This window comes from Procambarus clarkii, chromosome 81, assembly GCF_040958095.1.
Source record: "Procambarus clarkii isolate CNS0578487 chromosome 81, FALCON_Pclarkii_2.0, whole genome shotgun sequence".
Classification (NCBI taxonomy): Eukaryota; Metazoa; Arthropoda; class Malacostraca; order Decapoda; family Cambaridae; genus Procambarus; species Procambarus clarkii.
Window position 1 is genome coordinate 20,471,783 of NC_091230.1, and position 23,459 is coordinate 20,495,241.

A 23,459-nucleotide genomic window follows, 5' to 3' on the forward strand; every position below is an offset into this window, starting at 1 on the left:
TGATCTCAGCATCACCACCCTGAGCATCACTGACCTCAGCCTCACTGATCTCAGCCTCACTGATCTCAGCCTCACTGATCTCAGCATCACTGACCTCAGCATCACTGACCTCAGCCTCACTGACCTCAGCCTCACTGACCTCAGCCTCACTGATCTCAGCCTCACTGATCTCAGCATCATCTCACCATCACTGATATCAGCCTCACTGACCTCAGCATCACTGACCTCAGCATCACTGACCTCAGCATCACTGACCTCAGCATCACTGACCTCAGCATCACTGATCTCAGCCTCACTGATCTCAGCATCATCTCACCATCACTGATATCAGCCTCACTGATCTCAGCATCATCTCACCATCACTGACCTCAGCCTCACCGACCTCAGCCTCACTGACCTCAGCCTCACTGACCTCAGCCTCACTGACTTCAGCCTCACTGATCTCAGCCTCACTGACCTCAGCCTCACTGACCTCAGCCTCACTGACCTCAGCCTCACTGACCTCAGCCTCACTGACCTCAGCCTCACTGACCTCAGCCTCACTGATCTCAGCATCATCTCACCATCACTGATATCAGCCTCACTGATCTCAGCATCATCTCACCATCACTGATATCAGCCTCACTGACCTCAGCCTCACTGATCTCAGCCTCACTGATCTCAGCCTCACTGATCTCAGCATCATCTCACCATCACTGATATCAGCCTCAGTGATCTCAGCATCATCTCACCATCACTGACCTCAGCCTGACCGACCTCAGCCTCCCCAGCTGGTCTCCCTCAGCACGCACCAACCCAGGTCTTGGCCAGGTCAATATTGTAAGTCTTGAGGCTGTGGATATGTTTGCTTACGTGATGCCACCTGTCTCCTGGTGGCCGGGAGCCAGACCCAGGCTCTGAGAGCGTGGGAGAGGATGGGGGGATGGTGGGAGAGAGAGAGAGCATGGGAGAAGGTGGGAGACGATAGGGGGAGTGAGCGAGAACAGAGAATGAATAATTGAAGAATAAGTGTAAAATTTGTAGCAAAAGGAGGATGGGATAGCAATGCTTTAGAAGAAAAGCAAAATGCACATGTTGTATACACAGATTTTGCAAAGGCGTTCGACAAATGTGACCAGGGAGCCGGTCGGCCGAGCGGACAGTACGCTGGACTTGTGATCCTGTGGTCCTGGGTTCGATCCCAGGCGCCGGCGAGAAACAATGGGCAGAGTTTCTTTCACCCTATGCCCCTGTTACCTAGCAGTAAAATAGGTACCTGGGTGTTAGTCAGCTGTCACGGGCTGCTTCCTGGGGGTGGAGGCCTGGTCGAGAACCGGGCCGCGGGGACATTAAAAAGCCCCGAAATCATCTCAAGATAACCTCTCAAGAAGATGGGGTGATAGCACACAAAATGAGGTCAATGGGAATAACTGGTAAAGTAGGACGCTGGATACTCAATTTCCTGTCGAACAGAACACAAAGAGTAACAGTCAATCAAATCAAATCGAGTCCAAGCGCATTCAAAAGCTCTGTACCTCAAGGTACAGTCCTTGCACCGCTACTGTTCCTTATTCTCTTATCAGATATAGATAAAAATACACGTCACAGCTTCGTGTCATCCTTTGCAGATGACACAAAAATCAGCATGAAAATTACCTCTGCTGAAGGTATTGAAAAATTACAAGCAGATATCAACAAAGTTTTCGATTGGGCAGCAGAAGATAACATGATGCTTAACAGTGATAAATTTCAGGTACTCAGGTACGGCAAAAATGAGGATCTGAAACATAATACAGGGTACAAAACGCAATCGAATCTGCCCATTGTAGGAAAACAGCATGTAAAGGATTTGGGAATAATGATGTCCGACGATCTAGCGTTTAGGGAGCATAACCAAGCAAATATTGCGTCAGCCAGGAAAATGATAGGATGGATTACGAGAACTTTCAAATCCAGGGATCCCATCACAATGGTTGTACTCTTAAAGTCACTCGTGTTGTCCCGTCTTGAGTACTGCTCAGTACTCACTTCCCCCTTTCAAAGTAGGAGAGATTGCTGAAATAGAGGGAATACAGAGAACATATATGACACGCATAGACGAGATAAAGCACCTAAATTATTGGGATCGTCTCAAAGCTCTCCAAATGTACTCTCTAGAAAGGAGACGAGAGAGATACCAAATAATATACACATGGAAAATACTGGAGGGTCAGGTCCCAAATCTACACAGTAAAATAACAACATACTGGAGTGAACGATATGGAAGAAAATGCAGAATAGAACCAGTGAAGAGCAGAGGTGCCATAGGCACAATCAGAGAACACTGTATAAACATCAGAGGTCCACAGTTGTTTAACGTCCTCCCAGCGACTATAAGAAATATTGCCGGAACAACCGTGGACATCTTCAAGAGAAAACTGGACAGTTTTCTAAGAAAAATTCCGGATCAGCCGGGCTGTGGTGGGTATGTGGACCTGCAGGCCGCTCCAAGCAACAGCCTGGTGGACCAAACTCTCACAAGTCGAGCCTGGCCTCGGGCCGGGCTTGGGGAGTAGAAGAACTCCCAGAACCCCATCAACCAGGTATCAACCAGGTATCAACCAGGTCCCACTCTCAAACAGACCCAGTGATATCCCAATCCCTATATCTCTGTTCCAGTGATGTCCAATCCCCAGCCCTCTCCCTACCTACAGTCCCAGTGATGTCTCAATCAAACCCCCCTACTATATACAACCCCTTTTGATGTCCCCTCCCCCCTCGCACCCATATCCCAGAGGGCCCCCATTCATAACTCCCGGATTAACCATATCCATGGATTAAGGGGTAACTGGGTCGGTGGAGGTATGGGGATAACTGTGATGTATTGTGCAGAGAGGGTAGTGTTATTGTGTTGTATTGGTGTTGTTGTTGTAGTAGTGTTGTTGTTGTTGGGTTGTAGTAGTGTTGTTGTTGTTGGGTTGTAGTAGTGTTGTTGTTGTTGGGTTGTAGTAGTGTTGTTGTTGTTGGGTTGTAGTAGTGTTGTTGTTGTTGGGTTGTAGTAGTGTTGTTGTTGTTGGGTTGTTGTAGTGTTGTTGTTGTTGGGTTGTAGTAGTGTTGTTGTTGTTGGGTTGTAGTAGTGTTGTTGTTGTTGGGTTGTAGTAGTGTTGTTGTTGTTGGGTTGTAGTAGTGTTGTTGTTGTTGGGTTGTAGTAGTGTTGTTGTTGTTGGGTTGTTGTAGTGTTGTTGTTGTTGGGTTGTAGTAGTGTTGTTGTTGTTGGGTTGTAGTAGTGTGGTGGTGTTCGGTTTGGCCTGTTTTTTTTGTTTTTGTTATTTGTGTTGTGTTGTTTGAGTTATGAGGTTGTGATATTTTTTTTGCTTTGTTTTTGTGCTGTAGTTTTGTAGTGTTGTTGTATTTTAATGTTGTATTGTTGTAATGTATTGTGGTGTTGTGATGTATTGTGGTGTTGTAATGTATTGTGGTGTTGTAATGTATTGTGGTGTTGTAATGTATTGTGGTGTTGTAATGTATTGTGGTGTTGTAATGTATTGTGGTGTTGTAATGTATTGTGGTGTTGTAATGTATTGTGGTGTTGTAATGTATTGTGGTGTTGTAATGTATTGTGTTGTTGTAATGTATTGTGGTGTTGTAATGTATTGTGGTGTTGTAATGTATTGTGGTGTTGTAATGTATTGTGGTGTTGTAATGTATTGTGGTGTTGTAATGTATTGTGGTGTTGTAATGTATTGTGGTGTTGTAATGTATTGTGGTGTTGTAATGTATTGTGGTGTTGTAATGTATTGTGGTGTTGTAATGTATTGTGGTGTTGTAATGTATTGTGGTGTTGTAATGTATTGTGGTGTTGTGATGTATTGTTGTTGTGTTTCAATGCTTATTAACTTGCCTTCTCCCCTCCCCCCCCCTCACTGGCCCCATGTCCTCATTACCCCCCCCTCCTCCTCCTCTCCCGAGCCCTCCTCCTCCTCTCCCGAGCCCTCCTCCTCCTCTCCCGAGCCCTCCTCCTCCTCTCCCGAGCCCTCCTCAGACCAGACCCTGAGGAGGGCTCGGGAAACCACACCCGTCCTTCTAACCACCTGGATAGTTACCTAGATAGTTGTAGCTGAATGTATATTACGGTTCGGGTGATACTTGACATGTAAACTGGCAAAGTGAACTTTTTGTCGAAAACACAAGAGAGAGAGAGTATTCTCAGGTTATACCTTTATGGTATTATAAATCGTTGTTTTAAAATAAACCAAAATGTACTCTGAAAACGTTTTCTTTTGGAGAATTTGATTTTCTGTAAAAGGAATTCTCTGCTACATCCAAATAGTTTTCTATTTCCACATTTTCCTATTATCGTCAATAATACCCCTCAAATTAACGTAACCAAACCCTAACCTAACCTAACCATGGATAGTGAGTAGAAAACAGCATTAATTATGCGGTCGTTCCAATCCATCCCCTTAAGGGGGGGATCTCCTCCCTAAGGATAGGCTGCTACCTCACTGACCCCCCCCCCCCCTTCCCTTGCCCACCCACCCCCTCCCCTCGCTTACCCCCCCCCCTTCCCCTCATTACTCCCCCCTTAGTAGGTAAGCCACCATTAACCACAACACCACAATGTAACAACAATTTACTCATACAATGTAAATGTCTTTCCCACTCCCCCCCCTTTCCCTGGTCCTGGGAGAGAGAGAGGGAGGGAGGGGAGAGCAGGGCATGGAAGGGGGAAGAGAACCAACACTGAACAACACGGTGTTCATACTTCCCCTCGCCCTAGTACGCGGAGGAGGAGGAAGAAGAGGGGAGAGAGAGAGAGAGAGAGAGAGAGAGAGAGAGAGAGAGAGAGAGAGAGAGTAAACAGTTCAGCAACAACAGAACCAACATTAATATTCCCCTCTCGACTAACAGAGAAAGGGAAGGAGATGGGGGAGAAGGAGAGGGAGGGGAGGAAAGGGAAGGGAAGGGAGTGAGGGGAAAGCAAAAGACCAGGAAGGAAGGAAAGAAAATAACACAATATCAACGCGATTTTAAAGTGATGTAAAGATCATAATGAGATTAAAAAGGGAAGGGAAATGGTAAAGAGAATGGGAAGGGGGGAAAAGGGAAAGGGGAGCAGAGGTGGAGTGTGTCGCCTCAAGACACAGGCATTGTGTAACGTGTGACGTCATCACGTGGTATACCATGAGTGACGTCATCACGTGGTATACAATGAGTGACGTCATCACTCCAGGTAAAGACTGACCCTTACACCAAACAATGACGTCATCGCTATATGTAGCGATTAAGAAGCTCTTTACGACCCAGTAAATGTAAATCAATTTACACATATTTACATCTTGCCAATAACGTGAGACTCCACAACAACGCCAACTATATGAACGCACTCACAGGAGTGCACACCACTCTTTAAAGACAGACTCGTGAGTACACACACTCACACATACACATACAGGCACACACAGTTGAGAGGCGGGACCAAAGAGCTAGAGCTCAACCCTCCCACATGCACATCTAGGAGTACATTTAGACACAGGTATTGCCAAGGTTCGAAAGGCAGGACTTAAGAACTAAGGCTCAACCGTACAAGCACTTCTAGGTGAGTACACTTATTCAAAGGGAAGGGTAAACATTGATCAATGGCTGGAAAGGTGGGGCTAAAGAGCTGACGCTGGAGACCCCAGAGCGAGGGGGTCACACACTGCTGGAGACCCCAGAGCGAGGGGGTCAGACGCGCAGCTGGAGACCCCAGAGCGAGGGGTCACACACTGTTGGAGACCCCAGAGCGATGGGTCACACACTGCTGGAGACCCCAGAGCGAGGGGTCACACACTGCTGGAGACCCCAGAGCGAGGGGGTCACACACTGCTGGAGACCCCAGAGCGAGGGGCGTCAGACACTGCTGGAGACCCCAGAGCGAGGGGGTCACACACTGCTGGAGACCCCAGAGCGAGGGGATCACACACTGCTGGGGACCCCAGAGCGAGGGGGTCACACACTGCTGGAGACCCCAGAGCGAGGGGCGTCAGACACTGCTGGAGACCCCAGAGCGAGGGGATCACACACTGCTGGAGACCCCAGAGGGAGGGGGTCACACACACGGCTGGAGACCCCAGAGCGAGGGGTCACACACACGGCTCAAGACCCCAGAGCGAGGGGGTCAGACACGGCTCAAGACCCCAGAGCGAGGGGTCACACACACGGCTCAAGACCCCAGATCGAGGGGGTCACACACGGCTGGAGACCCCAGAGAGAGGGGTCACACACACGGCTCAAGACCCCAGAGCGAGGGGGTCACACACACGGCTCATGACCCCAGAGCGAGGGGGTCACACACACGGCTCAAGACCCCAGAGCGAGGGGGTCCTACACGGGTCGAGACCCCAGATCGAGGGGGTCACACACGGGTCAGAAACCTTCCTCCGTAAGATGAAAGCGGGATGCCTCAAGAAAGGAATTAGAATATACCAACTCCATACACAGAAATCTAAACACGACTAACCATAGAGAACAACAGCGATGCGCCGCACTAGCCGAATAAGGAACCCAGGAGCTGGAACCCAATCCCCACCCGTCCCTCCTGCTTGCGGCATCATACTAAATCGATTGATTGACTGATAAAAGATTAAGCCACCCAAGAGGTGGCACGGGCATGAATAGCCCGTAAGTGGTGGCCTTTTTGAGCCATTACCAGTATCAAGAGCTGATACTGGAGATCTGTGGAGGTGTGACTGCACCCTGCGTGACGGGAGATGTCTCCCCCGTACATACTAAATCGTTTGTGAGAACCTATGAAGAGATGGGAGACATCTCCCGTCACGCAGGGTGCAGTCGCACCTCCACAGATCTCCAGTATCAGCTCTTGATACTGGTAATGGCTCAAAAGGGCCACCACTTACGGGCTATTCATGCCCGTGCCACCTTTTGGGTGGCTTAATCTTTATCAATCAATCCTATGAAGACCACTAACCGAACAAGGCCAATGGTGTTCAACAATTTGTTTGGACATATATGTGTGATTCCGCTAAGCCTATTCAGTGAAGCCCAGGTTTTGAACAGGCTTTGATCGTGTGAACAGTACACAAAGACTCAGCACCGTACACATTACCTGTACATCACCTACGTGAGACCAGCCCGGGAGTACGCAGCACCGACGTGTAGCCTCGTCTCTCAAGAACCACTAGCAAAAAGCAGTTTGAGAAGACTATACAGCGAAGGTGGTCTACGAACTACGAGGGATGGTTCGTGAAGATAGCCATCTTAATAAAGCTTGAGAAGAGTTAGAGAAGACATAATTGAAACAAATCAAAAAGCCAAATTGATGAAACAGAAAAAAAATCAGTTTAGAATAATAAGAGGAGAGCTGATGAGTGGATGCTAGAGACGCAGATGACAAGCCGCTGATGACACAAGGTGCTGATGACACAGCAAGCCAGACACGAAATTGATTAAAAGCCTACCCCATACGGTTTAAAATTCATATATCATGCATTAGGTCAACAAGTGGAATGCCCTGAAAAAAGAAGTTGTATAAGCCACCTCCATCCAAAACTTTAAGGCCAGATTCGACAACGAATTCGAACGTCAAAATAGTTAAATTGTAGCGTAAATTGTAACGCTCGTATGCGTTACATAGGCCGAAAATTGTCGTACTAGACAATGGAAGCGGCTGGGGGAAAGTGACTTTACTGTCCCGTTTTCTGTTGTGGGTCCTCTGGTAGGTTAGGAGACCACACACTTTAAACTGACCATTTTCTTGACGTTGGGAAGCATTAGGAGGATGGGGCTGAGGCGGGGCATAAGAACTACACTTCACTCCCTTGAGGTGATAGGAAAGTACTGGTAGCTAAGTACACACACACGCACACACCTTTTTTATGGGACCGGTGGGTGACTGGATAGCACACAGGACGCGTGATCCTGTGGTCGCGGGTTCGATTCCCGCGAAACAATGGGCAGAGTTTCTTTCACCCTGATGCCTCAGTTACCTACCTTGAGGTGCTACCTAGCAGTGAATAGGTACCTGGGAGTTACTCAGCTGTCACGGGCTGCTTCCTGGTGTGTGTGTGTGTGTGTGTGTGTGTGTGTGTGTGTGTGTGTGTGTGTGTGTGTTAGAGAGACATATACGTTATAGAGAGATAGAGGTCGAGACATTAGACAACCGACCGTTAGAAAGGTGGGGTCCAAGAGCTAACAGCTGACACAAATAATAAATACACAAACAAACCCCAAAAAATCGATTTCTGCTCCTTTGACTCTACTGGCGTACGATAGTTTAAAGGCAACTCCCGGCAGCGCCACCTTCCTAACAAATAACCCCCCTCCGCCAGACGTACGATAACCTATTCAAGAGATTTATTTCCCAAATTTGATCTTTCACGTCACCCAAATACGGTGTTCACTATAACTTTTCATCTTGTTAAGCTGTTCGATTTTTGACTCGCCTCGCTACAAACACAGTTTCGTTAGTAACGGCATTTATCATGCACCCCATACCCATCCCGTGGGCGGTGGTGGGAAGGGTAACACATCAGTGGGAGCCCAGGAGCTGAACCCCATCATTTATTTAGCTAATTAACCCAAACACAAAGGAAGGAGCTGTATTCAGAATATACATATTATCCACAAAACATGTAAATAAATAATATGATATGTATATCATACACAAAACACGAAAATAAATAATAAGATATGTATATGTATCATACACAAAACACGACAATAAATAATAAGATATACATATTATCCACAAAACATGTAAATAAATAATATGATATGTATATCATACATAAAACACGAAAATAAATAATAAGATATGTATATGTATCATACACAAAACACGACAATAAATAATAAGGTATACATATTATACACCAAAGCAGGACAAAAACTGTCCTCTGCGGGGTGGCAACATCGGTGTATAACGAATATAACCGCCCCGCCAATGTTTAAACAATTGAATTTGAATTGAATTTGTAAAAACTGACAGAGATATGCGGGGCGATATAACAAACAGGTTCGAGCATACCAGATATGAGAGGTATAACCCGCTATATATAATATATCAGGATTTACCACCCTCGTTTGCCCTGACACAATACATTTATACACACATACACGAAACCAATTAAAATCGTATCCTTTTAATGTACTAAATGGGCAGACCCAACTTAACATGCATATCCCTTGGGGTTACATGTATATAATGTCAATATTCACAGCCTAATCCCCCTTAATTCTCAATATCAAAATTAAATAATAATAAATGTTCAAATATAATACGACCTGCCAGGATTTATTTCGACAAATTCAATAATAGTGGACGGGCCGTTGTGATGGGTTTATCACCAATGGTATAAAAATGAACGAATCTTTATCTCTGCTGATGATAGACAAAATTGATGCTGTGTGTATATGTGTGTGTGTATTTACTCTTTGTGCCTGCATGACCGTGGTCTTAGCTCTTGGTCCCTGGCTCTCTAACCGTCCTCTTATCATATCTGCTACACATTTTTCCCTAACACACATTAGACAACTGCCCGTAGCTGCTGTCTAATACCCCGGGTACCTATTTACTGCTAGGTGAGCAGAGCATCAGGTGAAAGAACGTCCCTATTTGGTTCTGGTTTAAAAGGGAATCGAACCCGGGCCCCGTAGGACTACGGCCCCAGAGCGCTGTCCGCCTGGCTGCGAGGACCTGTGTGTGTACTCACCTACTTGAGAGAGAGAGAGAGAGAGAGAGAGAGAGAGAGAGAGAGAGAGAGAGAGAGAGAGAGAGAGAGAGAGAGACAGACGGGAGACACAGATACCCATAGGAACAAGCCACGACAATACTCACATTACGTGCCTCCGTGTCTCCTCAGCCACGTACCCTGCCGTGCCCTCCCCTCCCCCCTTCGCCCAGACCACTATAACCCTTCGCATACCATTCACCCCCCCCCTCTCCCACCCCTAGACCCCCTCCCCACAACTGCACCTGTTGTATACCACTACACTAGCAGCAGTCTGCCGCTACACCACTAGCAAGGGGCACAATTCCACTAACAGGGACCCACTACACCACTAGCAGGGGGGGGGGGCTATTACATCCATTACCGCCCCCCCCTGTATCACCCAAACCTGTCCTGTACCACCAGGGGTACACCCAAACCTGTTCTGAACCACCAGGGGTACACCCAAACCTGTTCTGTACCACCAGGGGTACACCCAAACCTGTCCTGTAACCACCAGGGGTACACCCAAACCTGTTCTGTACCACCAGGGTATACCCAAACCTGTTCTGTACCACCAGAGTACACCCAAACCTGTCGTGTACCACCAGGGTACACCCAAACCTGTTCTGAACCACCAGGGTACACCCAAACCTGTTCTGAACCACCAGGGGTACTACCCAAACCTGTCCGTGTACCACCAGGCGTACACCCAAACCTGTCGTGTACCACCAGGCGTACACCCAAACCTGTCCTGTACCACTTATCAAGATACAATTGAACCAGAATTGCCTCCCCCCCCCCCCCCGCCCATACAACACAACCCTTGCTCCCATTGAATATCTTACTGCCTAAACCAATTACCAAAACAGCCCACTGACATCCAATTTTATTGCACAATTTCCTTTGCTATCCTAATTGCACCAGGAATTAAAAATATTTCTGGGTATTACCACTCTTTATAATCATTTGGAAACCATACAATCAGTGTTTTATAGCAATTTGTGTGACCTATTATACATATGCGATATTTCCTGCATTTTTGAGGTCAAGTATATATATATATATATATATATATATATATATATATATATATATATATATATATATATATGTCGTACCTAGTAGCCAGAACTCACTTTTTGGCCTACTATTCAAGGCCCGGTTTGCCTAATAAGCCAAGTTTTCATGAATTAATGTTTTTTCGACTACCTAACCTACCTAACCTAACCTAACTTTTTCGGCTACCTAACCTAACCTAACCTATAAAGATAGGTTAGGTTAGGTTAGGTAGGGTTGGTTAGGTTCGGTCATATATCTACGTTAATTTTAACTCCAATAAAAAAAAATTGACCTCATACATAATGAAATGGGTAGCTTTATCATTTCATCAGAAAATAATTAGAGAAAAATATATTAATTCAGGAAAACTTGGCTTATTAGGCAAATCGGGCCTTGCATAGTAGGCTGAGAAGTGCGTTCTGGCTACTAGGTACGACATTATATATATATATATATATATATATATATATATATATATATATATATATATATATATATATATATATATATATATATATATATTTTACAAAAACGTGTAAAGGGGGAACCACCTCTGGAGCAATTGTGGGGACCCATAGCCTCGGAGAAGAAAATAAAGAGCATCTAGATCTACATTTGCCGTTTGAATCTAAATACGTGTAAGTAATTTTGTGCTTGGAAACGTATTAGATTCAACGAGCTCGTCGTGTAAGAAGCTAATTAATTTCAGCACCAAATAATTTGTAATCAGAACAAAGTTTGAAAGATGTTAAATAAATAAATAACTGTATTTAGGCAGACGATGAGTCACAATAACGTGGCTGAAAGATATGATGATCAAATCATCATATCTTCAGTTTGGTCATCAACTGTATTTAATTTAAATAGCTTAAGAAGGGGGAACTATCAGGAGAACGCGCAAGGCCATTACGACTATATAGCACTTGGAAGGGGTCAGGATAAGGATTTGGGATGGGACTGGGGTAAGGAATGGTGTCCAATCACTTGAACGGTCGGGGATTGAACGCCGACCTGCATGAAAATGAGGTCAATAAACAAAAGTAATAGAACACCATTATTAGTAACTAATGCCTCAAATGCTATCTTGAAATCAACCTCAATTTTCATGACCAAATGTCTAGTTTAAATGTTTATAATGCAAGCATTAAAGATTAGGAGACAAATTGTCTACATATCGAGGATGCAAACCATAATTCAATTTAGCGGGAATTAATAATTCTTAACAAAACTGCACAATTCTTCTTGAGTTAAGACCGTTTAAAATCAACCGTGAAGTTTCTTTTAAGTCGGACATTATTATCCAAAGGCTCCACAGCAACTACAGTCTTAACTACAGTCTTAACTTAACTACAGTCTTAACAGTCTTAACTTAACTACAGTCTTAACTACAGTCTTAACAGTCTTAACTTAACTACAGTCTTAACTACAGTCTTAACTTAACTACAGTCTTAACTTAACTACAGTCTTAACTTAACTACAGTCTTAACAGTCTTAACTTAACTACAGTCTTAACTTAACTACAGTCCTAACAGTCTTAACTTAACTACAGTCTTAACTACAGAACTATTAGTCTCAAATTACCAATTTCTGGAATAAATTGTGATGAATTCTCATTGGTAAATCTATCTTTAGTTAGGTGGAATACAAAATTTGGTGAATTTATAATTGAAAGTGCCAATAGAAAAAAATATTTAATTGATTGGAAACCCCTGTTTATGGATATTAGGAAGACGTTATCTTTAAATTAGTCTTAATATCTGGTGTTGCTGGAAGCTCAGATAAGAACGCTTGCAATCTAACAAGACACTAGAGAAGGTGTTTGGAAAAAATGAAGGATTAATAAAGCTTGATAATTACCAAACCAGATAAGGCTCGTGGTGTAGGGTTACATACTAATATATATTATTGTAACATGCTTAATACCATCTTGTTGGACTTGTGTAAATTAGGACTTTATAGCAGACATGATTTATATCTGTGTGTGTGTGTGTGTGTGTGTGTGTGTGTGTGTGTGTGTGTGTGTGTGTGTGTGTGTGTGTGTGTGTGTGTGTGTTTACTATTTGTATCGGCAGAATCGAGCTATTAGCTCTTGGACCCCGCCTTTCTAACCCATTTACTTTTCCTCTATTATGTCTACCACATATCCTCTCATCTCTTACACACACACATACACAAGAAGCAGCCCGTAACAGCTGTCTAACTCTCAGGTGCCTATTTACTGCTAGGTAACAAGGGGCATTAGGGTGAAAGAAACTCTGCCCGTTTGTTTCCGCATTCGCCGGGGATCGAACCCCGGTCTACAGGACTACGTATCCAGCGTGCTGTCCACTCAGCCTCCAGCGCACAACCAGAGTGTGTGTGTGTGTATTCACCTAGTTGTGCTTGCGGGGGTTGAGCTCTGCTCTTTCGGCCCGCCTCTCAACTGTCAATCAATCAACTGTTACTACTATTTTTTTTGTTCCTCCACACACACACACACACATCAGGAAGCAGCCCGTAACAGCTGTCTAACTCCCAGGTACCTATTTACTGCTAGGTAACAGGAGCATCAGGGTTAAGGAAACTGCCCATCTGTCTCCGCCGGGTGCGGGGATCGAACCCTGGTCCCTAGGTCCACGAGTCTAGAGCACTGTCCACTCGGCCACCCAGCCCCCTAAAGGGGGGGGGGGCTGGGTGGCCGAGTGTGTGTGTGTGTTAGATTTCTAACGCTCACGTACCTATATTTACTGTCAGTTGAACAGGAGCATCAGGTGAAAGAAACTGCCCATTTGCTTCTGTCTCGGCCGGGAAATCGAACCCGGGGTGGGTAGACTGTGAATTCCAAAGGCTGTACTCACCTAATTGTGCTTGCGGGGGTTGAGCTTTGGCTCTTTGGTCCCGCCTCTCAACTGTCAATCAACTGGTAGCTGTGTGTGTGTGTGTGTGTGTGTGTGTGTGTGTGTGTGTGTGTGTGTGTGTGTGTGTGTGTGTGTGTGTGTGTGTGTGTGTGTGTGTGACTCTGTCTGGCACTATCTACGCCCGGCTGGGGGGGGGGGGGGAGGGCGGGGGGCGCCTTGTACACAAAACACCAGACACATACACAAGCCTCCCCCCCCTTTACACATCTTGCAATCTTGTCATCTCCTCGCAACACCCCCCCCCTACCCCTCACCCTCCCCAACCCTACCATCAAAGTACACAACATAAACCCCACCACAACACAGTACCTACATATAGAACCCCTCCCCCCCCCTCTCCCCCTCCTCACTACCCAACGAGGGTGTCATCCTAAGTGGGAATGTAATTAAGAACAGGAACAATGTGAACGAGATAGTTCGACTTGATAACACATCCTTGAACTCTTTCCCATATGGTTCCTTCTCCTGCCCCCTCCCTCCCTCCCCCCCCATTCGTCTTGAGAGGTGTTAGGTGTAGAGTGTAGCGAGGAAAGTGGAGTATTGTAACGTCTTCAAGAACAAGGAGAGGTGTGAGAGCCGCTTGTAACATACAGCATCACCTACCACGTCACTATGCCATGTCAACTCTCACAATCACCTGCTGATATAGTGTATTACACTCTCACTCTCTCTCGCACGGTGTGGTCGCCTTGAGTAGGAGGAGAGAATGTGTGACCCCTGAGGATCTTAGTATTGAACTAGCGCTTGATATACCTCGGTGTATTCCTTCGTGTAGCTTAGAGTAGTGGTGTAAATAACCATGTGTACCTGAGTATGTGGATGGTGGCACACTGGTAGAGGAGGAGAGGTCGGTGTTTACATCTGCGGCCCAGCGGAGCCTCCTGGTCACCACTGGGGGTGACCTTGGGAACGGTCCCTTAGGTCTTGTCACACACACACACACACACACACACACACACACACACACACACACACACACACACACACACACACACACACACACACACACACACACACACACACACACACACACACACACACACACACACACACACACACACACATCACTGCTCAATGCATTCCAGAGTAGTTAACAACGGAATGCATTAGGCAGTAATGTGGTGGAGGCAGACTCCATACACAGTTTCAAATGTAGATATGACAGAACTCATTACCCTCAGGAACCCGTACACACCAGTAGATTGACAGTTGAGAGGCGAGACCGAAGAGCCGAAGTTCAACCCCCGCAAGTACAACTAGGTGAGTACACACACTCCTCGATATTATAAATCATAAATATCCACTTTTCTCCTATATTATATACATATGAACCAAATCCATTGCGCTTGATATAAGCCATACACACACCTTATTTTATTGTGAAAGACATTAAATTTTTCCCTGATCTGATTTTCCCTGATACAGGCACCCCATTTTCACCCCAATTTCAGCGTAAGTATACATAAGTTTAATCAACAAAAATTGTGCTATGAGATTAATCCCCATTACCGTGCTCACAATAACACTCCCTATTTCAAATTAGGTTTCCGATTCCGTCTCAATTTTCAGAATAACTCAAGTTGTAATATTAATGCGCATATTTTGTTGCATTTTTTATTATAGTGACAACCAATTTGAACCCAATTTTCCCAAAGAATCGCCACTTTAACACTTAATCTAACTACATAACCAACTAAAAACCATACATCAATACGGGAAACCAATTTTGTCTAATTTGAAATACTAGCACCAATTTTCACCTGGTATTTGAAATGGTCTGTATAAAGTTTCCTGCCAATTCCCTATTAAATTCCAAAACAGGGAACAATACAGGTGTTGGCTTATCGCTCTATCCTGAGAACTACTGTCTGAAAGATGTGTCTGAAGACACAGGTGTGCTGGACGCAGGTGTCTTAAGTCATGTACAGGTGTGTTCTTTCGTCCGGCTGGACAGTCTCGCTTCTTGAAGATCGGCGTTCGATCCTTAGTAATCCAACTGGATGGACGCTGTTCCTTCCCCTCCCTCCGTCCTCCTGTCCTAGCCTGTATCCTGTCCTCATCAAGTTCAAGTATGTTTATTGAGACAAGAACGAAATACATCTCAAAGGAATAGAGCAGCTTAGGCTATTTCTACCTGCCAAACCTGTCCTCATCCTCTTGCCTGGTGAAATATAGACCTACTAGCTAAGTGTCCACTCTTAATTATAACATCCCATATTGGCCTTGTGGCTATTAAGACCTGATCACCCCAAGGATCTAAGCTAAATATGGGTGGGATTCAATTGTGGGCAGTCTACAAGCATCCCGAAGTCAGTGGTTCGCAAATGATTTCGTATGAACTTGAATGAGGCTCGACAAACCTGAGGATAGCTAAATAAGGGTGGGGTCAAATAAGGGTGGGGTCAAATAAGGGTGGGGTGAAATAAAGGTGGGGGTCAAATAAGGGTGGGGGGTCAAATAAGGGTGGGGTCAAATAAGGGTGGGGGTGAAATAATGGTGGGGGTCAAATAAGGGTGGAGGTCAAATAAAGGTGGGGTCAAATAAGGGTGAGGGTGAAATAAAGATGGGAGTCAAATAATTGTGGGGTCAAATTGGACTGAGGATTATTCGAGGAAGCGCGCTTTCTGTTTGTAAAACCCGTATATATCGTAGGATTAGGATCTAATTAACTAATGTTAGACTGTGTTAGGTTAGGGTTTGGTTGGATAGGTTAGCCAGTTCTCATTCATAATGGCCAAATGTTTGTCACTCCAGCCACCAAACCGCCTATTCGTGAATAAACACAAGACTCACAACTAATGTTCCAACGTTTCTTCAATAGTGAAAATTTTCTTCAATCAATTCTCCAATAATAGCCTTCTTCCTGTATTGCACTTTCACCTCTGTAAATGCTTCAACCACGTACTGCAGATGAAAATAATCCATAACAGAACCTAAAACTCCTAATCTAACCAAGATCAAACTATACACAAAACGCTAATTCATAAAATAATAATTTATATATGAGAAAGTACAGATTTTGCTACATAGGAGTGTGGGTGCAGCTTGGACATGCACAGCCTGAGGACGACTTTCAACACAGAACGCCAGGGACTTTGAAGCCATCAAGAGCACACAGGCCTCAAGCCACGACCCCAAGCAGGGTGGACAAAGCCACGACCCCAAGCAGGGTGGACAAAGCCACGACCCCAAGCAGGGTGGACGAAATCACGACCCTAAGCAGGGTGGACAAAGTCACAACCCCAAGCAGGGTGGACAAAGCCACGACCCCAAGCAGGGTGGACAAAGCCACGACCCCAAGCAGGGTGGACAAAACCACGACCCCAAGCAGAGGTAGACGAATTCACGACCCCAAGCAGGGTGGCCAAAGCCACGACCCCAAGCAGGGTGGACAAAACCACGACCCCAAGCAGAGGTAGACGAATTCACGACCCCAAGCAGGGTGGACAAAGCCACGACCCCAAGCAGGGTGGCCAAAGCCACGACCCCTAAGCAGGGTGGCCAAAGCCACGACCCCAAGCAGGGTGGCCAAAGCCACGACCCCAAGCAGGGTGGCCAAAGCCACGAACCCAAGCAGGGTTGGACAAAGCCAGAGTGAGGTGCAGCTCTGCCTCCCACCGCCACCACGACCATGGGGGTGTGGCGACTCTCACCAGATAACAAGCTTCCAGCGCTACTGCGATAAGATAAGGAGGAAGAGAATAGAAGGAAGGTGAATAGGTGAAGGGGGCTAACAATTAGTAGACGGCTGATGATGAGGAGGAGGAGGAAAGGGAAGAGAAGATTAATAGAAAACGCCAATATTATAGTATTTATCAAGGTCGTGCTCCTGTGTGTGTGTGTGTGTGTGTGTGTGTGTGTGTGTGTGTGTGTGTGTGTGTGTGTGTGTGTGTGTGTGTGTGTGTGTGTGTGTGTGTGTGTTTGTGGGAGATGTGAGGGTGATTCCTGGGGGAGATCTTTGACAAGCCTCTAGAGAGAGATAGTGCCCCTCAGGTAAATTCAGGCAAAGGTATATAATCCGTCGACAATTATTATATATATAGCGAGTAGGGAACTGACAAGCTTGTGCCCCTCAGGAGACAATGTCTACAGATGTTGCAGCTCAATTCTTGCAATCAGCGATAAATGCAATTCCTGTCCTCTGCTTCACCTAAATGCAACCCAGTGACGTATAAACAGACGCTGTCTTTAACATGCTTCCCACTTACCTTACCGCTTAATCTACCCCTTAGCTTCCCACTTAATCTACCCTTAGCTTCCCACTTAATCTACCCCTTAGCTTCCCACTTAATCTACCCCTTAGCTTCCCATTTAATCTACCACTTAGCTTACCGCGTAAGTTTCCAGTTTAGCTGTCACTTACTCTCCCACTCAGCCTCTCTACTGCCCCCCCCCCCTTCCCTTTAAGCAAACACTCCCAAACAGAGGTGTGATAAGTAGCTATCAAGTGTAAATGTGTAGATGTATGTGTAGCTGTTTGTGTATGTCTATGTGTAGATGTAGAACCCAAACACGCGAGCTTACACAGCTAGTTATAACTGCGGAAGTTATAACAAGTCGCTACAACCAGGCAAAACAACTTGTCAGTTATTTACCAATGACGCAAATTATTCAATAAATTTCCAGAACTAATAAAGGAATACAGGTGTAGGCGGGAACTAATAGAGGGATACAGGTGTAGGCGGGAACTAATAAAGGGATACAGGTGTAGACAAGAACTAATAAAGCCATACAGGTGTAGGAAGGGAACAAACACAAAGCCTCACAGGTGTAGGCCAGGCTTGCTCTGCTTCATGTATCTCTACAGATGTTTGTAGATTTAACTTGTAACAACTAAATGTTATTAACACAAAAAATAGCGTGTAAACATCAGCAATAAAAAGAACAACAAGAGACTAATAAAAAAATTAAAATATTTCTTCCAAAAATAATCCCAAGATACACATTATTCAACTAATGATAATGTTCAATACTATTCCTATAGTTTACTAATAACAATATGTAATTATATTTTTATTAATTAATGACAACATACTATTGTTTATTTACTAATAGATATTACTAATTAATACTTGTGTATTATGTGTAAGAGTGTGGGCTTGAAGAGTTAAGTAAGGCTATTTGAGAAAAGGATAGAGTAGTTTAGGCTATTTCTACCCTCGGGAGAAATAGGCTTCCCTTCTACCCCTTGTCTTCACCAATGTAAAAGTAGTTTTAATTATTTATTTTCATACATAGGCGGGTACAGGAACAGACGACTGCTGACTCCTGTCAGCAGACTGTGAGAACTTTCCCATCCCATAACTCATGGTAAGTCTCACCCAGTAGCTTACTTGGAACACCAATTGTTTAACAACCAGGTACGTGTTCACTGCTGGAGAGAACAGAGGGTGTAGCAAGTTAAGCATTTGTGCCTAGTCAATCCTCCCCGGCCACGATACGAACCCAGGCGACATTACTTGCGAAGCGCGGGGCGAGTGTGTTACCACTGCGCCATCGGGGACCTGAGGTAACATTTATTTGAAATTTATTGAATACATTTTGTGAATTTTCAAGAGGTTAGAGTTCTTGAAGTTGGACAGGTTGACAACCCGTTGTCGTAACCACCTCTATAATTTGATATATTTAGGAAAACACGAACGTTCAAATTATTCTATTTGACCAAAGGGAAGATGACTGGTGATCACACACACCGCACCTGTTATATATATATATATATATATATATATATATATATATATATATATATATATATATATATATATATATATATATATATATATATATATATATATATATATATATATATAAGAAGGTACAGTGGATTTGTGAGAGTACATAGCACTGTGTTTACATTCTTGTAAAGCCACTAGTACGCACAGCGTTTCTGGCAGGAATCGCTTTCCAGACATATCTCTCCTCTGGATGTAAAACGCTCAATCGCGCTAAAAAAAGGTACTTCAAAATTTCTGTCACAATCTTGGCTTTTATGTATTACACCTTTAGGCAAGATTTTCGACTAGACTCACAAAGAAATGCGAGAAAAGCGGCGGACTACGACTGATATAACAACATGCCGGGTTGAGTGGGTGGACTGTTGTTTAAGATTCGCTACCTGGAACAAAAAGTTCCAAGTAGCACAGGCTATGGTGAGCCCGTTGGAGTGGTGGACGAGCCTCTGTACATAGGGTGAATGTCATTACAACACCTTCATTTGTACCTCCTCTCTCTCACGTCACTATTAAGTGACAGGTGTTGTATCTGACTCGATTCCTTCATATCTTACTAATCGAATTATGCATCAGATTAATAATAATAATAACAATAATAATAATAATAATAATAATAATAATAATAATAATAATAATAATAATAATAATACTGTTGTTTAGATACAAAAAGAACTCACACTAACGTGATTTATATCAATGATAAAATCAATTGTACCAGTGATCATGGTACTCCCAGCATCGCTCCTGTACCCCCTGTACCATGACATGGTACAGGGGATACATGGTACAAAGTTATACAACCTGGCAGTCCATAGTGTTTGAATTATTATATTTATTGAAATGACACGTTCAATTATGAATGCAAACACCAATACCAAAATAATAATGAGTAGAAAATAATATTAAAAGCATTACTACTAGTATTAAAACTACAACTATTGTTACTATCATTACAGGAGGGTAGAAATAGCCTAAGCTATTCTATTATTTTGAGATGTATTTTTATTGACTATAAACGTACGTGAACGTTAACCATCATTACAACCACTCTACAGCTACTATTATTAATACTGCAACTATCACAAAAACTATTTCTACTACTAATAATAATGATAATTTCAATAATAATCATAAATTAATCATTTTAATATTTACTGAATTTCTATATTAATAATTACGCATTATAACACATTAATCAAATATTAATTATTGAATAATCTAATATTATTTAACAATCATAATCACAGTGTTTGTTATTATTATTTTGAATAAATAATAACATCACTACAATTACTGATTGAAATAAAGATCGATAATAATATCAATAGTAATTTACAAAAATAGCCTAGCTACATCAGAGGCGCAATTTAATGATTCTTAGTTAGTTTTTAAAGTATTTAGTTATTTTAGTTCATATACTAAACCACGAAGAATATTTATAACATATAAGAACTCGAGCTTAACAAAAATAGCAATGCAGTAATTATGTCTTAACGCAACGGGTGTTTATTGATCGATTTTGGTGTTTAAAGTTACAATCAACTTGAATTTAAGTTCGCCTGCGATAAGGCTGGGGTAAGTTACCTTTTGGTTGACTTAGTGAGTGTGTTAAGCACCAGTCATATCAACCTTGAGAGTTAGACGAGTTAGAGTTTCTTGAAGTTACCCATTTGGCTCAAGTCACTTTTAAGAGGCAGATATTGAACATTTCTGTTCATTTCTGTACTTTCTCGTCCTATGACGGGCCCACACCCCGGCCAGGATATTCGGGTCACTAGAACTGCTAGGAAGGTTATGTGTAATATTCACGTGTCACTCGGCTTGCTACAATGAGGTGAGGATGAACTGGGATGATGAACGAGGTAAACTGTTTACTTACCTAGATTTAGCGGCTTCTTGTCGACGGGCGTGGGTGGGAGGACTGTGCTGGAGGGCGTGGGCGTGAGTGGGTGTAGAGGCGGAGGGCCACGTAGGGCCGCCACGCCCGTTTGGTGCGGGGAGGAGAGGGCCACGTGGCTGTGGGTGATGTGGGCGGTATGGGCGTGAGAGAGGGCGTGCACAGCGTCGTGGCCCACATCCAGGGCGTGTAGGGTATCCTGGCCGGGGGTGTGGCGGTGCCGTGGGTCGTGGCTGTGGGCGTGGGAGTGGTCGTGGACGCCGTGGGTTGGGTCGTGGGTGAGCGTGGGCGTGTGGGAGGGGTCGTGGGAGAGTGGTGGAGGCTGGAGGTCGTGGAGGGAGAGGCCGTCGTGGAGGCCGGTGGCAAGGCCGTCCATGGCTCCTGCAGGTGTGGTGGAGGGGGCGGCCCGGGCCACGTGGCCAGGGGCACCGCCGCTACGGGCCCTTGCCGCTGGGCCGCACCTGACCGCACTCAACTGTCCACCTCCCGAACACCAGAGTCACCGTCTCCGCCGCGGTAAATTCGGCTCAGGTTGGCTCAGGTCATAAGTCGCTGCAAGTCTGGCCAATCCTGCAGTATCCGCGGGGAATCACCGCCACCGCTCAATCCTCGCCCCGTCCGGAGCCCGCAGAGATCGCCCCGTCGCCGCCGTCGCCCGCTAGTCCACCCTTGCCACTCCAAATCTTTCCAAAATCCCCGCCCAAGTCGCCGGTTGTACGAAGGGCTTACTGCTGAAGCTCCGGAAGCCCCAGTCAAGTCCGCGGGCTTGGCCGAGCTTCCGACAGAGTCTCCGTCGCTACGTCGGGCCAACCCTCAGACTTCGCCAGCCCAAAACACCTGCCAATCTCTCCTCAGTTTTTCGCGTTTTTTTTTGGTACGGAACTAATGCCAGGGTAGGCAGCGCACACGGTGTTACTTGGAACAATCGGTATTCTGCTATGACCGCGGGTATTGCCAGTAGTTAACTTGGGCTAAATCATCCGACATTATCTTCGACCATTTGGCGGAGCGGTGGAGTGGGCGGGGCCTCGGCGCCGCCAGCCAATCACCCGCCGCCGTCACCCGCCCGCAGAAACGACATCACACGGCGACCTTTTACGCCAGAAAATATCTCATCAATCACAATCCTTCCTCTCTTATCGTCATCTCCTGGCCATAGGCTCCGCCAGATTTTACATGCATCCGTTCTTGAAGTGTATCTTAGCGAGGAGGAATTGAGTGGGCCGCGTGTAGCGTGTCTAGCGGTGAGTGGCAACTAACACGTTAGGGGAGAGAGGAGGGGGAGGAGTGGAGAGAGAGAGGAGGGGATGAGGAACATGGTGGGGGAAAATGGGGGGTGAGGGGCGGGGCCAGCCAATGGGCCGCACTCAACCATGTCCGTCAATTTAATACCCAACGAATACACTCGCGCCTAAATTATGGTATAGTCAATTTGATTTGTAGGCGAGAGGTAGAAAGTCAGGAAGGAGAACATCCGAACGGTTCGCTCTTTGATCCTGCTGGGGGGAGAAAAATTTCCCTTTCTCCCCTACACGGCCAGCAACCAGGGGAAAACTATTTTCTTTTGTTTTTAAATAAACAAAAATAAAAACGATTCGTTCATTCTCGCTCGTATGATATTTGGAGGAAGAAAGTAAATCTTTAATTGTGGAAAAAGCCGCCGGACTTTCACAAGAAGAGCGGAGAAAACTGTAAGAGCTTACTGTAAAATCGATGGGGGGCGTTGGAGGCGCATACACAGCACCGCGTTGTCGTCCCCGCCGCCGTCTGCGTCGTCCCCGCCGTCATCGTCGTCCCCGCCGCCGTCTACGTCGTCCCCGCCGCCGTCTGCGTCGTCCCCGCCGCCGTCTGCGTCCCCCGCCGCCGTCCCCGCCGTCGTCAGCGTCGTCCCCGCCGCCGTCTGCGTCGTCCCCGCCGTCAGCGTCGTCCCCGCCGTCGTTAGCGTCGTCCCCGCCGTCATGGTCGACATCATTGTTGCCACCGCCGTCGACATCATTGTCGCCACCGCCGTTATTATCGTTGATGGTGCACTTTTTTCATCTCTGTCGTCACGTCGTTGACACAGCCCCAGTTGATGTCATCGTTGTCGTCGTCGCCTCAGGTCCGCTCTAACGTGCTGTCGTCTGTGTTATCTTTGGGACCTTGAGGCTCCGCGGGAGATGACACCTTACTAGCACTGTAAGAGCTTACTGTAAAATCGATG

At 45.4% G+C, this 23,459-nt stretch overlaps 1 protein-coding gene across 1 annotated transcript in view; it reads right to left on the reverse strand.

Moving 5' to 3' along the window:
* The window catches only part of LOC123773013 (pituitary homeobox homolog Ptx1), a 65,998-nt gene extending 43,769 nt beyond the window's left edge, over nt 1–22,229 (reverse strand). Inside the window, 1 exon segment of the mRNA XM_045766492.2 lies at nt 21,239–22,229. Coding sequence (XP_045622448.1) covers nt 21,239–21,632 — 394 coding nt within the window. The 5' untranslated portion in view covers nt 21,633–22,229.
* Nucleotides 22,230–23,459: the final 1,230 nt, after the last annotated feature.